This window comes from Eriocheir sinensis, chromosome 55 (genome assembly GCF_024679095.1).
Source record: "Eriocheir sinensis breed Jianghai 21 chromosome 55, ASM2467909v1, whole genome shotgun sequence".
NCBI classification, from domain to species: Eukaryota; Metazoa; Arthropoda; class Malacostraca; order Decapoda; family Varunidae; genus Eriocheir; species Eriocheir sinensis.
Genome location: NC_066563.1, coordinates 293632 through 308631, shown reverse-complemented (window position 1 = coordinate 308631; position 15000 = coordinate 293632). Strand labels below are relative to the sequence as shown.

Below are 15000 nucleotides of genomic sequence, written 5' to 3'. Positions count from 1 at the left end.
CTAAAAACAAGAATAAAAATTAGAAAACAAAAAAAAAAGAAAAATTGACAAAAAAGAAAAGTCAAAGGAAGAAATTAAACGAAATAAAAAAACGAAGACTAAAACGACAGAACAGAAAAAAATATAAAAGAAAAAGGAAAGCAAACAGATTCATACACAGAACAAAAACAACTCAAAACAAAGAAAAACTAAACTGAGAAAAAACCAAGAAAAACAAAACTAATGAAAAGGAGGCTACGGCAAACAAACTAGATAAAATATGGAAAACCGAGAAAAAGAAAACAAAAGTAGAGTGCAGACTGAAGAGGAAGAGCGAGGGGGAACTTACTTGCTCTCGTTCTGCTGTTCATTAGCTGCGAAAGGAGGAAGAAAGGAACAGTAAAGCAGCGGGACAAAACAGCTGGCGGGGCACGGAACAGGGGAGGACGCCGAGGGAGAGATGGACGAGGAGAAGGAGGAGAAGGTAAAAGAGACAGATGGAGGACGATTTTCATTGAGAAAGAGGAGGAAGAGGAAAGCTATGTATCAAGTTCTCCCTAATCCTTTATCTTTTTTTCTTTTCTTCCTCCAACTTTCCTCTTTCCTTTCCTTTCTCCTCCATTCTTGTTTCTTTTACCCGTCCATCCACATTTCTCTCCTCACCTCTCCGTCCCTCCGCAACAAAAGCATTAGAAAATGTTATTATTAAAAGGGGAGAAAAATATGGAGACTCGGACAAATTCAATCTCGACTTGTGACAAAAGAAAAAAAATATAAACTAAAATTAAGTAACCATCCAATAATAAACTCCCTTGAAAATTGCAAATAAAAAAACATAAGCTAATGAGTATCTTCTGCTCCCTTATATCTTTTTCATTCCATTTTTTTCTTTGCCACAAGGAGATGGATTTTCGGCCGAGCACCCTGAGCGCCGGATCAACCCAAGGCAGGCTGGCGTGGCGGCTTCACGGGCTTACCTTTCCACAGGCTCGTCTACAGCTGTGAGGGAGAACAACATGGCGCCATTAATAAATGCACTCACGTACCAACACATCTACACTGCTGCTGCATCCATCATGTAGTTATAGTTGTATTTATAAAGTTTGTGACAGTGACTGATGTTTTATAAAGTTTATTTTAGGGCGTGTTGATTAGATTAAGATATCTGGTTGAAATTCATGTTTTTTTTATTTTTTATATGTGCTCTTGCACTGACTCTCCTTAAAAAGGAAAATCTATTCGGTAGTTAACGTGGTTGGTTTCAAATTTCTTTTCACCTAATTTTTATTCATTAAATTTTAAAGGGTCCATTACATCAATATCAATGATTTCTTATTGCTTTCAAGTGTTGTTTGTTAGTCTTTTTGAATAATGATTTCAGTTAAACAATCTCATACATTTCTTTCTTCAAGAACAACCTCTATTGAATAAAGAAATTGATTTGAGTTCTTAATTGACAATAAACCATAAAGGACTTCAAAATGTATAATTTTGAAACTAGGCAAAGTCCTTATTCTGTCGTAACAGAGGAAGCGTTTGGTGACACAACATTTACAAAATAGTATCGCACTTCTTTCTTATGCTCATCTAAGGAAGTTTATTATAACTGGAATATTCTCAACACAAACGACTTTAAGTATTGTGATAACAAATCTTTATTACACTATCTAACCTCTTAATGAGCTTGGAGTACACATAGGCCATTCACAAGCACCAGATGCAATATGTGGCGGCACAGATAACCGCCTCCAGCATCGGGGAGACGCATGAGGAAAAGGTAAGTTAGTTAATGTAATGTTCGGAGCATTCTCCGTAGACTTTGCAGATATTTTCATCACTTGTCGATATTGATTGCAAAGGACCCACGTTTTCGTTTACTTTTACGTAGTCATACTTTAATGTTATGTTTAGCTTTCTTTATCTTGCTATTATGATTATAAGCACAAATGACAATTATATATAGAGACATATATCGATAAAATGAATGAAATAATATACAATATTTTATATTCTATAAAAAATATTCATCAAAACAAAATAAAATATATTTCAATAGGGACCAAAAAGAAAATTGGGGAGAAATCTAGGAGAAAAAGTAGAGTAAAAGAAGGGAAAATGAAGAAAAATAGAAAAAAATACCTTAATAAAAGTATAATAACTAACCTTGCCAATCTCTAAAGTAATACACAAAGTATCCTGTGTTTTCAAAAAAATATTTATCTCTAATATTACTGAGTTACTCATGAAATAAAACGGGGAATAAGCTTTAGTATAAATAAGAGGGGCTTTGCGAAAAAAATGGCGTTAATTAAAAAATATATGATTTTATATTTTTCTTTCCAATTAGTCATCCTCATTAGCTTTTGGCGATGTGTTTTTGTTTGTCTGCCTGTTATTTTGCTTGGCTGTGAACGCGAGAGCGTGAGTGAGCGAGTGAGCGAGTGAGTGAGCAAGTAAATCAGCAAGTAGTGTTTGCAGGAAGCTAAGGCGAGTATGTTGTTTTTGAGTGTGTCGGAAGCTCAAAGAAGATATTATTATCATTATTATTATTATCGTTATTATTATTAGTTGTACTAATAGTATACTATTATCTATGTTAGTACGTCATAATTTTAGGGTTAACAGTGAGTGAAAAAAAACAAAATCAGAAGCGAAACATGACAAAGAGAAAAGGAGAACGTAAAAGATTAGGCAAACAAGACAACATAATAAAAGAGGAAAACACACACACACACAAATAAGAGAGTAATAATGAGATAAAACATAAGACCCGCTGTCATCCTTCAGTCCTGAATCACCGTCGTCTTAGACGCTAATAAAGGGGACAAAAGAAACAGATCGTGTCTTTCTCTAGCCCCAAAAAACATCATAACCCGATTGAAAAGTAAAATATCACAGAGGTTTGTTGCGGTTATAAGAAAGAGGGAAAAGACGCCTAAGGGTAAGGAGATCAGCTGCAGATCCTCAAGAAAATGTTAAAGTTGAAAGATAAGAGGTAAAGTTGGGGGGCATACGCTATAGCTGCGCGTGGCCTCGGTGCTCATTTCCGTCGCATTGGCATGTTAATCAGTCACAATTAGTTTAGTGCCTGCGCGGAAGACGTTCAGGTGTGGTCGTGGCTAAATATAATTGAAGGCTTTTACCTCCCTCCCCTCCTCGCTTCCCCCCTTTTTTCCCTCCCCTTCTCGCCTCCCTCCTTTTCTCCCTTCTTTTCTACCTCCCCCTCTTACCTTCTTCCCCCTAACCCTTTTCCCCTTACTATCTTTTTTTTCCTATTTTACTTTCCTCTCTTCTTCGCATCCCTCCCTTCATCAATTCTTGCCTTCTCCCGTCTTCCATTATATACCCTTTTTATATTTTCTAGTTTTCTTTCTTTCTTTCTTTTCTTTCACTTTCCTCCTCGTCTCGCCTCCCTTCCTCCCTCCCTCCCCTCCTACCTTCCTGCCCCTAGCCCTTTCCTCCTTTCTATTTTTTCTTTTATTCCTCCTCTTTTACTTCCTTCCCCTCCTCGCCTCTCTCCATCCTCCCTCCCCCCTCTTCTCTCTTCCATCATTACTAGATTTTGTTTTTCGTTCTACACTCACTCCTTCCTTTCTCCCTTCCTTCCATCTTTAGTTTGGTTCCTTCCGTTCCTCCTTTGCTCCTTTCCTTCCTCCCTTTCTTCTTTGTCTCCCCTCCTTTTCTCTCTTTTCCATCGTTTAGTTGTTTCCTTTCCTCTTTGCGTTCCCTCCTGTCCTCTCCTTTCCCTCGTTATTTCAGCTCCTTTCCTTCCCCCCTTCTTTCTTTGCGTTCCTTCTTTCCTTACTCTTCCATCATTATTTTAGTTCCTCCCCTTCTTCATTCGCTCCTTTCCTTATCCAGTTTCTTCTTTGCCTTCCCTCCTTTCCTCCCTTTTCCATCTTTCATTCAGTCCCTTCCCTTCCACCTTTGTTTCTTTCCTTCCTCCCTTCCTTCTTTGCCTCCCCTCCTTTCATCTCTTTTCAATCTTTATTTCAGTCTCTTCTCTTCCACCCTTGATCCTTTTCTTCCTCCCTTCCTTCTTTGCCTCCCCTCCTTTCACCTCTTTGCAATCTTTATTTCAGTCTCTTCTCTTCCACCCTTGATCCTTTTCTTCCTCCCTTCCTTCTTAACCTTCCTTAATTTCTTCTCTTTTCCATCTATATTTCAGTTCCTTTCCTTCCTCTTGCGCTCCTTTCCCTCCGCCATTCCTTCTTTGCCTACTCTCCTTTCCTCTCTCTTCCGTATTTATTTCAGTTCTTTCCCTTCCTCCTTCGCTCCTTTCTTTCCACCGTTTCTTCTTTCCTTTCCTCTTCTTTCCCTTGTCATGTCTTTCTGTTCCACCCTCACTCCTTTCCCTCCTCCCATCATTCTTTACCTTTCCTCCTTTGCTCTCCTTTTCCATCCTTTCCTTACTCTTTCGGTTCTTTCCTTCTTCCCTTACTTCTTTGCCTCGGATCCTTTACTCTCTTTTCCATCTTTATTTCACTTCGTTTCCTTCCTCCTTCGCTCCTTTCCCTCCACCCTTCCTTCTTTGCCTTCTCTCCTCTCCTCCCGGAACAGATCAAACACTTGGCAGACGTTCAGAATCTCAACGAAATAATATACTTAATGTAGCCACTGGGCGCCGGCACCACCCCGCCGCCACCGCCGTCACCAGACACCACTTCCATAACCGAAACGTGACCAACTCTTGATCAACTTCTTACTCTGATTTTTATCCTATTCCTCCACGACGTAATAGTCTCTCTCTCTCTCTCTCTCTCTCTCTCTCTCTCTCTCTCTCTCTCTCTCTCTCTCTCTCTCTCTCTCTCTCTCTCTCTCTCTGCTCCTCCATATTATTGTCATCTTACGCCTTTGTCCAATCCTTATCCCCCTTCTCTATTTATTGCCCTATTTCCAGAGTTCTTTTTACTTCTCCAATTTTTCCGTTTCTCTCTTCCTAGTTCTCTTTATCAGTGTCGTCCTGCTCTTCTGCCTCGTTTTTAATCCTAATCCTCCTGCATTCCAATCAATTAAGTAAATTTTTTTATGCTACGCGTGATAAAGCCAATAAAAACATGTACAGTTATTATTCTTCAAGTAGTTCAAGGCTTCGTGTAAGTTGTCTTTGAACTTTTTTGCCCGTGTGGCTTGTCATAAAACACACAAGGATTATGTACCTCCAAAAATAGAGTTAACCTATGATCAGGGTTGGAAAAAAATCATGATTTTTTTTCTATAAAAATAATAAAAAAAATCGATTTATTTTATTTGAATCGGATTTTTTTATTTAAATCGATTTTTTTATTTAAATGATTTTTTTTTTTTGCATTAATCCTTGTTTGTTTCCACTAGTTATTTGTTTTAGTCTTGAGAGAGAGAGAGAGAGAGAGAGAGAGAGAGAGAGAGAGAGAGAGAGAGAGAGAGAGAGAGAGAGAGAGAGAGAGAGAGAGAGAGAGAGAGAGAGAGAGAGAGAGAGAGAGAGAGAGAGAGAGAGAGAGAGAGAGAGAGAGAGAGAGAGAAATTTAAATCATTAGATATTTTACTCTTGATATAACACTTAAATGATTTAAAATACAGTATATTGAATTTTTATTTAAATCATGATTTTTTACTGATTTAAATAATTTTATTTAAATCAAAACAACCCTGCCTAAGATTATATTCAGATATCCTTAAGTCGGCCACTCGCTGAGGGCACCACGTAACAGACTCCAGAAATTTTAGGACGTCCTTATAACCATATTCGATTCCTTCGTCTCTGTGCACGAAGGCATTGTAGGCAGCACGTAATGGTAAGAAAGTATTCGTGGAGAAGCGTAATTATTTCATTCTTCACTCCTTTGAGAGTATCCCGAATCCTTTATTCTTTATCCCCACTACTTCTATCTTTTACTTTCTTTTCCCACCTTCTCTTAACCCCATCTCCTTTCCCTTAGCACCTTCCCCTTACCCATTCTCCACTGCCTCTTCCCAATTCCGCTTTCCCTTATTCTCCCTTCTCCTAACTCCACTTCCCTATGGCCATTCATCCATCTTCCTTCTCCTCGACTTATATCCTTCCCTTCTTCCTTCTTTTCCCTTCCCTTTCCCTCCAGAGAAGTAAGGACTCACTTAAAAAAAAAAAAAAACACTATTTGGTTTGTTTTCTTCAACACAGGTCCTATAAACCTATACCTTCAGATAAGTAAGCCGACTCTCTAAAAATGTTAGGACTCATTCAAAGGGACGAGTATCTTGCATCACTTATTTCCTCCGTATAGCATTCATTGTACACACCGCGTAGCAGCTCAGTCTCAAAAAAGAGTAAACACATTCACAAATATATTTAATTTGATTTTTTATACGGCACTTTAATAAAAACCCAAGCCTCCAGACAACAAAGGCGTCATTGCAAAGTCTATTACTTTTTTTCTCAACGTAATTCATTCTGAGCCGACGTAACAGCTAAACGTCAAGATGAATAAGAGCTCAATAAAAACGCATCCCTTTCATATTTCTTAGTGTTAACAAAATCACCACGTAATAGCTAAACCTCCACTGAAGTAAGACATTTGAAAATTTACTGCATTTCTTTTTCCCAACGCAAGTCACTTTACACCAGTGCAGTGTTATAGCTAAACCTCTACTCATTTTATAGTGTCAGTGAATGTACCACGTAACAGCTAAACCTTCATTTAAAAGTTGAGTGCATTCCTTACCTTGGCGTGAGTTCTTAAGACCGACGTAACAGCCATGTACTCCTACGCACCGGAGAGTTCTAGGAAGAGGTCTCCGGTTTCTTCGCGCACGAGAGTGACTCTTACAAGCTGGTCCAACTATGCGACCTTCATAAATGCGATGCTTTGAGGTGACGCATCCGATTTAGACGACCCTCCTCTCTGAACCGCCGCCAAAACTTTCTCTACTTAAGATCAAAACAATATATATCGCTCTACTCTCTCCCACTTTATCCCACGCCGCTCCTTAACATAATTCTTACATGTACACCAACAAGAGGACATATCGTACAAAACTAGGCTCATAATTGCATACAACGGCATAAATTTCACAAACTTCTGAGTCTCGACTTCCTTAATGCAAGATGTAAGTAATTTATGACACCTCTCTCTTCCTTCTTTTTTTCACTATTATCTACCTCCCCATTAATCCCTTCCCACGCTTCTGTCAAACCCGATTTCTGACACGGAAACCCCCCTAAGAGAAAGGAATACCACACTAAGCAAGGGAATATTCGCATAAATCTAGGCATATAACTAAAACGTCCATTTCCGAATTCGAACTCCTACACGTAAACCCGGCCACCAGAAATTCACACTATACTTTTTTATAACCAAGATTAATATGCGCAAAAAATCCGGAGATTTAACGAAGACTTCTACTTCCAAACTCGAATTCACACGCTAAAACCTGCCAGAAACATAATATAAAACCTAAAATAATATTCGTATGGTAAAAGGAAACAGCAAGGACTTCTGAATCTCGACTTTCTCTTCTCATGACTAAACAGTATAGATCACACTCTCCTTCCTGCTTTAAATACGTTTTTAAACCCAAATGCTGAAAAATTTTACAAGCCATAATTAATAATCTCATTAAACTTGATATATCGCAAAGACTTCCAACTCCTTACTTTGAAAAAACAAAATTAAAAAAACATGCATCGCTTCTCCCTCCATCCCTCCCTCCCTCCCTCCTTTTTCATTTCTTCTCTATGCGTCTCTATACCCAGAAAGATCATACATACCAAAGCTAATATTCCTCCTATTCCTGCCACTCCGTCATCACTGCCCCCTTGCTCCGACTCATCATCATCACCATCATCATCATCGTCGTCATCCTCCTTCTCTTCATCATCATTATAATCGTAATCATCATTATCGTCATCATTATCATCACCTCCACCACCACCACCATCATCATCACCATCATCATCACCATTATCATCATCCTCTCCTAAGCCGCAGTTAAAGGCTGAATAAAAACTACGTACTTTTAATCTGTTCCACTTCTACGTAAAATTAAACTCCGATACAGAAACACATGGCAGACTTCTAAATCCTGACTTTACCTACTCAAGATTAAAACAGCTTCTCTTTTTTTTCTCTCTTCTCCCCGCATGTCTTTCCAAACTCTAATCATCACAGGTAAACCAAAACACCATGACACTAATCGCATACACTAGGACGACTGCAGACTTCTGGTTGTTTCATCCCCTCATAATTAATTGGACTATGCATCGGTCTACCTTCCATCTCTCCAATTTCCCTTTACCAATCATCTTTCATATGCACACCCATACATCGAACGAGAAAGGTTGCAGGATATTTTTATTCTGCTTTTTTAATGTTTATGACAGGAAAAAAAATATGTACCTCTCGTCCTTTTCTTCCTCCTCTGATAATCATAAATTAATATATTTTTTTACGAGAGAAAGACACGACCCGTTCCAATAAATAAATTCATATATAAATAGGATAAAATATTGAGAGAAATTATGTTGAAGTAGTCACTGATTGTATAAAAGGTCACACTTTGTTAAAAAAAATATCTAAAAACGTACACAAATTACTTGTATTACACAAGTTAAAATAAAAATAACTATTCTCATAATGTGCAAAATTTTCGGACCTTAAAATGTACATTCAGTGACCCTTTATCATGCACAAGTTTCGCGTCACACACAGTAGTCATGCACAGCCCAGCAGGTGAAACAACAGGTAAGACTTCAGAAACAACAGCCGTGGTCATGGCAATACAGGGTCAGCTCATAATAATAATATCCTGAATTAATTTTGGGTCACGCAGATTCAAACTCATCGGTATTCTGTAACCTGGTTTGACCTCGACTGACCCGTTGGGGGAAAGCTTAAGTGTTAGCTTAAACCAATTAGGCAGTAATTTAGCTTTTGCATTACCTATCCCTACCTCGACCTCTTCTGACTCAATAAAACCTAATTCTACCTTGAACTGTCTTTATCATATTACTGGTTTCAGTCTAGCTGACGGTAGCTGACAAATATTTCCTGTTCCTCATCATGCACACGCTAACCTTACCTGTACTTAATTTAGCTTACTCTTACAGGGCAAACAACACTAGTATTACAAACCACATACTCTTAGTAGTGGTTGCGCCTATTCCTGCCTACAGCTACCTAATATCTTTATTGGCTCCCTATCAGTTTAGTATATCTCTAATTGCCCAGCTTCCTATGTAAATATATTTGCATCATCCTATATCTCATAAATTTAACGAATTACACCCTGAGGCATTCACCTTCCTTCGAACCCTAAGAATGAATGGATAGTCGCCTCGCATGACGTTAGAGGCAGCTTGGGTTACTTGACTGTCGATACCTGGAGCACTTATGGCATCTAAATCGTATGATTCACTATCTGAAACTACTGATCTACCCATAGGTTGCTATTTATACTTACTGAGGCACAAAGAGTGAACAGCTAAAGCGTCTGAAGTAATATTTAGGCTCTTCATGTGCATGTTTCACCTACACTCCCAAGAGAACCCAAAATAGATATAATTTGAACTGCGAGGGCAATCTAGGACTCCTGCCTCATTCAGCATCATCACAATAAAACTATGAAAGGAAGGCCTCACAACACTCCTACCTCACCTGATAAAGATACATCGAAGCCTATCACTCCCCTACGTAATCTTCAACCGCCAGTGGAGGAAAGCGATAAAGAACCTAACACTTACGGATAACCAAAGGAGGACAAAGTAGAAAAGTAAGAGGAAGGTACAAAGAAGATTCATGAACACTTACGACTGAAGTTGAGGTTGATGGAGGCAGAGACTTCACCGTACTTGTTCCTGGCCTTGACTTTGTACAGCCCGGCGTCTTCCTCCTCCACGTCGTCGAGGATCAGCTGGACATCGTGCATGTTCTTTGCACCGGTCCGCAGGGTAATGGTGATCCTCGAGCTCTCACGCACCTGCTCATCGCCGCGAAACCACTCGATCTCGGGTTTCGGGTTCGCCGAGAGCTGGCAATCGAAGATGAGCTTGTTCCCGTCATCCTCCTGACGGAGTTTGGGCTTTTTGGTAAAACTCGGGGCAAAATTCTCGCCCATCGCCCCGGTGTTGCTACTGGGGGCCGCTCACACTCCAGGCGACGTTAAGGGCGCTTAGGCATCAAGGGACCTGCGGGAAAAGGTGATGCAAGGGTAAGGAAGGGCCGGAGCAAGACACACTATGAATAAAGGCACCAAGGAACCTTCTGGGGATAGGCGACAAAATATTGAATAAGTCCCTGGATAAGACTGGAGGTGCAAGGGAACTGCAGGGGAAGGCGACTCTACAATGCTAAGAAAACATGATGCTTCGAGCGTAATTGACAGACGCCACCGAAGCAAATATAGCCCTAGGTGAGGCAGATACACTGTTGCATTAAATATATTACATTAACAAAAAAAATCTGTGGAAACATAAGCTTGTACAACATGGTAATTTCACAATACAGAGCGAGCGAGCGAGCAAGAGAGAGCAAGGAGCAGGCCTGAAATGTGAAGTGCATTGTTATTGCCATTATTAGGAACCGTGTTTTTTTCCATAAGAAATATTAAATTAGAAAATGTAAATAAAGTGAAAATGAATCAAGTCCGTCTTTTTTCGCCAGAGCATAAAACAAACAAAAAAAATAATAACGAAGAAAAACATCAATAAACTCCCAACTAACAAACCAATCCCCTCGACAAATTATATGAAAAACAACGTAAAAAACAAGAATCAAGACACAGAGGCCTTGTTCCACGCACGTAAAAAAATAGATTCCTTTCTTCAGCCTCCTCCTTCTTACAAAGCTTTAAGTAGTTTTTTTCTTTTTCTCTCTTTTCTTTTCGTTGTGTAACCTCGAGTAAATCTGAGCGGCGTACCAGAGGCTGAGACGCTTAGAAAGAGGTAATTGTTGTGGCGAAAGTGATGGGAGAGGTGGTGGTGGTGGTGCTGATGGTGGTGGTGGTGGATGTAGTAGTCGTAGTAGTAGTAATAGTAGTAGTAGTCGTCGTCGTCGTCGTCGTAGTAGTAGTAGTAGTAGTAGTAGTAGTAGTAGTAGTAGTAGTAGTAGTCGTAGTAGTAGTAGTAGTAGTAGTCGTAGTAGTAGTAGTAGTAGTAGTAGTAGTAGTAGTAGTAATAGTAGTAGAAGTAGTAATAGTAGTGGGTGTGTAAGGAATGTCGGATATTTTTGAAGGACCTAAGCAACAATGAGGTACCGTCGGGAAGCAGCCGTTTGGAGAAGGTACAAGATCGATATTAGGTTACTGTCAACGAGGTTTAAGTACTACCTATAAATGGTATTACGTATGTACTGTAACTACTGTCTATGTAGCGTAAGTGTTGTTTCTGTCTTCTGAGTACTGACTATATACAGTAAGTGTTGCCTCTGTCGCTGCTTTTAAGTTCTGTCGACAAAGATTAAGTGTTGCCTCTATCATGTATTACTGTCTATGAAGTGTATTGTGTATATCATATAAGTATAGTCTGTGTTGTGTATTTTCTATCATGTAAGCACTGGCAATATTAAGCACTGTCACGTCTAACTAACCCAAGTACATGACTATCTAAATAAAGGTGCTGTCCATAGTTAGGAGGCGGGAGGGGGAGGAGGAGGAGGAGGAAGAGGAGGAGGAGGAGGAGGAGGAGGAGGAGGAGGAGGAGGAGGAGGAGGAGGAGGAGGAGGGGGAGGGAAAAAGGGCACAACACAACATAGCTATGGCCCTGTCTATGAAAGTGGGGCACTCTCCGGGGGGCAGCCAGTGTCAGGGGAGTGCCAACCTTTGGGAAGGGGGGAGCGACGGGGGATACTTTCTGTCTAGCTGACTAAGATGGCTGACCTTGTTCAATGAGCTTGCCAATTCTTCCCCTTCCCCCCTTCGTCCTCCTCTCCTTGTTACTCCCCTTCTGCCTATTTTCCCTTCACCTTTTCAATACCACTTCCATTTACTTTTTCCTTCTTCCGCCTTCCCCTGACCCCCGCCCACCCCACACCCCATGTTGCCTTACCATTCACTCAGCCTCATCCCCTTACCCATTCCCCCTCTGTCCTTACATAATCTTCTTCCCATAGTGCCTATTCTTATTTAATTCCTTTGCTTATTTCTTGCATTTGCTTCATTATTTCCCATTTCCCTTAACTCATCTTCTATCGCCAAATCTCTCTATGAATCTAGTTTAATTTTTATTTCCCTTTGTTTTATGCTATCTTGCACTCATGTCTCTCCTCTTTCCCCTCCTTGTTCCTTCTTAAACTCTAACACTCATTCATTCCGTCTTATTCTCTCTACCCATTCAACTTGTCTTCCTCCCCTTGCTTCCTTCTCAGCATTTTTATGGCTCCATGTCATTTTACCCCTTCCCAATACACCATTTATCTTATCCTGTTCCCTCAATCTTTCCTATTCCACACAGTATCTGGATCTGCTTTTTACAACTATTCATGTGCCCCTACTATGTCCATGCCTTTTTTACCATTCTCCTTAGTCCGTCCTCTTTCCCCTTCCCCACTACATCAATCTCCACCCTTTCCCAAGTACACCTCTGTCTATGCATTTTTTTTTATCATTCCCGTTAGTCAGCCCTCTTTTCCTTTCGCCACTTCATTAATCACCACCCTTTCCCTAGTGCCCCCTTTCCCCTTACCTCAAGCCCCGTGACTCATCCCCTTTACTTTATCTTGGTCTCGTGCTCTTTCACATCCCCCCTGCATCCCCGCCCAACCCTTATGCCTCATTTAAAAGCTGTTCCCCACGTCCCCAAAATCTGTGGATACCAGGGGACACCTGGCCAACGAGTTCTAACTAGTGACCATTTGGCAGGTGCGACTGAGCAGGAGGTAGATGGTGATGATAGTGGTGGTGGTGGTGGTGGTGGTAGTGGAGGTGAGGGGATCCTGGTGGTGGTGTGGGGGTGAGGGTGGTGAAACATGGCTGTGGCGGTGGGGAAGGATGTTGAGGAAAGGGGTAATGTTGGTGTTGATGGTGGTGTTGGTGATATTTATGGGAACTGGAGTGATGGTGGTGTTGGTGGTGGTTGTGATAATGGTGGTGGCGGTAGTGGGATTGTGGTTAGGGGGTGGTCGTGGAGGTGGTGGTGGTTGTGATAATGGTGGTGGCGGTAGTGGGATTGTGGTTAGGGGGTGGTCGTGGAGGTGGTGATTTGGGGGAGAAGGGAGGGGAGGACCATCTGGGGAAGTGACTCATGGTTAAGACACTCAGCTGTGCCCGCCAGAACCAGCTTCCCCCTCTCCCTCCTCCTCTCCCTCTTCCTCCTCTTCTTCCTTCCTCCTTTCCTTCTGCCAGAGACAGTAACATCTTTTACAACGTCTCTTCTTCCTCTTCTCCCTTCGTGTCCTTGCAAACGACCTTCCTATTATTCTCCACCTTTCCTCCTCCCCTCCCATTTTCTTCTCTTATGTTTCCCTCCTCCTCTCTCCTCTATCTCTCTCTTCCCCTTTACTCTTTCACACACAAAATTAAAGGGCAAAAAATACACTAAAAGGGGTACGTTTTAGTCCTACCACCATTTCGCCACAAACTGAGTACATAATGATATCAATCATATATTTAAACTATGTCTTTTGAGGTTTAACGACGACTTTGAAGAATTATTATAGTCCCCCTTTTAAATGAAATAGTAGTATACCATTTTCTATGATGTTTGACCTTTATTGTTGCTCTATATAGAGAAGTTATGATGTAGGTGGTTGTGGGAAGTCAAAGTAATGTGCTGTTTGTAATGGTTTGTGAAATATGACATTTTTTTCATTTTCCTCCTCCTCCTCCTCCTCCTCCTCCTCCTCCTCCTCACGAAAGAAGCAGCAGTAATCAGTAAATGGGAGAGTATTGAAAACTGTTGTTATGTAGAGGGCAGCAATGCACTGATCGACCATCGCGTCTGGAACTGAAGTCGCCGTACATTAAGAGAAAAGCTCCGCTCCCTCTTGAAAAGCTACGGGAGCTGATTAGTTGGATGAAAGGAGCTTGGAGTTAGGAGTCAGTTATGTTACTAGTGAGTGAGGGTGATGGAGTGACCGCGGTTTCTGGACCAACTTAGTGTGCGGCGACTATAGCGACTTGACTCCAAATCGAAGGCCCGACACAAAGTGATGCTGCCCTCTGATAGAAACAGCCTTGAAAGTCTCTCATTACATCACAAACAGCAGGAAAGAGACACTCATTTCATTAAGTTACGTAACAAAATTTAAAAAACGAAATGATGTATGACAGAACTAACACGAAACGTTCATTCTGTCACTGAACTGAGAAAAACACTTAATATTCAGTGCGATACTTACTTTACAAGACACATCGGGATTCGCACGAATACAAGAAAATATTGATTGGATGAAAAATAATTAAGAATCAACCGGAAAATATTCAAACACTAAAAAGAATAGATAATAATAGTAATAATAATAATAATAATAAGAAGAAGAAGAAGAAGAAGAAGAAGAAGAAGAAGAAGAATGACTATATCAACAAAAACAACAACGACAACAACAAAAAACAAAAACAACGATGATGATGATAATAATAATAATAATAATAATAATAATAATAATAATAATAATAATAATAATAATAATAATAATAATAATAATAATAATAATAATAATAATAATAATAATAGTAATAGGCATAAAGAATACAAAGGCCAACGAACCAATTAGAATCACTTAAAATAAAACTATACACACAGAAAAAGTGCATAGCGGTGAAGCAAGTGTAATATCGATATATCATCTCCGACGTGAAATAGACGAAAACTCAGGAAACTGCAAACTTTTACGAATAAACTCCCCGGAAGAAACATGCAACGATGGAATGTATTACTAATTTAAGTTATGAAGCAAAAAGCAAATCTTCTATAACTTTGTACATCTATCACATCTGAAAGTAACACGAGTTATGATAAAAAAAAAAAAAGAATCAGCCACAATGACAACGATAAAACTTATATTCTAGACCCAAAATCGTATCACTTTTGGCATCTTATATACATTTATTTTTTTATTTTTAAGTAGGAGT

General features: G+C 40.0%; 1 protein-coding gene across 1 annotated transcript in view; it reads right to left on the bottom strand.

Moving 5' to 3' along the window:
* The window catches only part of LOC126983825 (twitchin-like), a 194813-nt gene that overhangs the window by 166080 nt on the left and 13733 nt on the right, over window positions 1–15000 (bottom strand). The window contains exons 2-3 of the mRNA XM_050836955.1: window positions 9744–10120; window positions 957–978 (exon numbers count right to left, since the gene is read on the bottom strand). Coding sequence (XP_050692912.1) covers window positions 957–978; window positions 9744–10050 — 329 coding nt within the window. The 5' untranslated portion in view covers window positions 10051–10120. The remainder of the gene's footprint in view (window positions 1–956; window positions 979–9743; window positions 10121–15000) is intronic.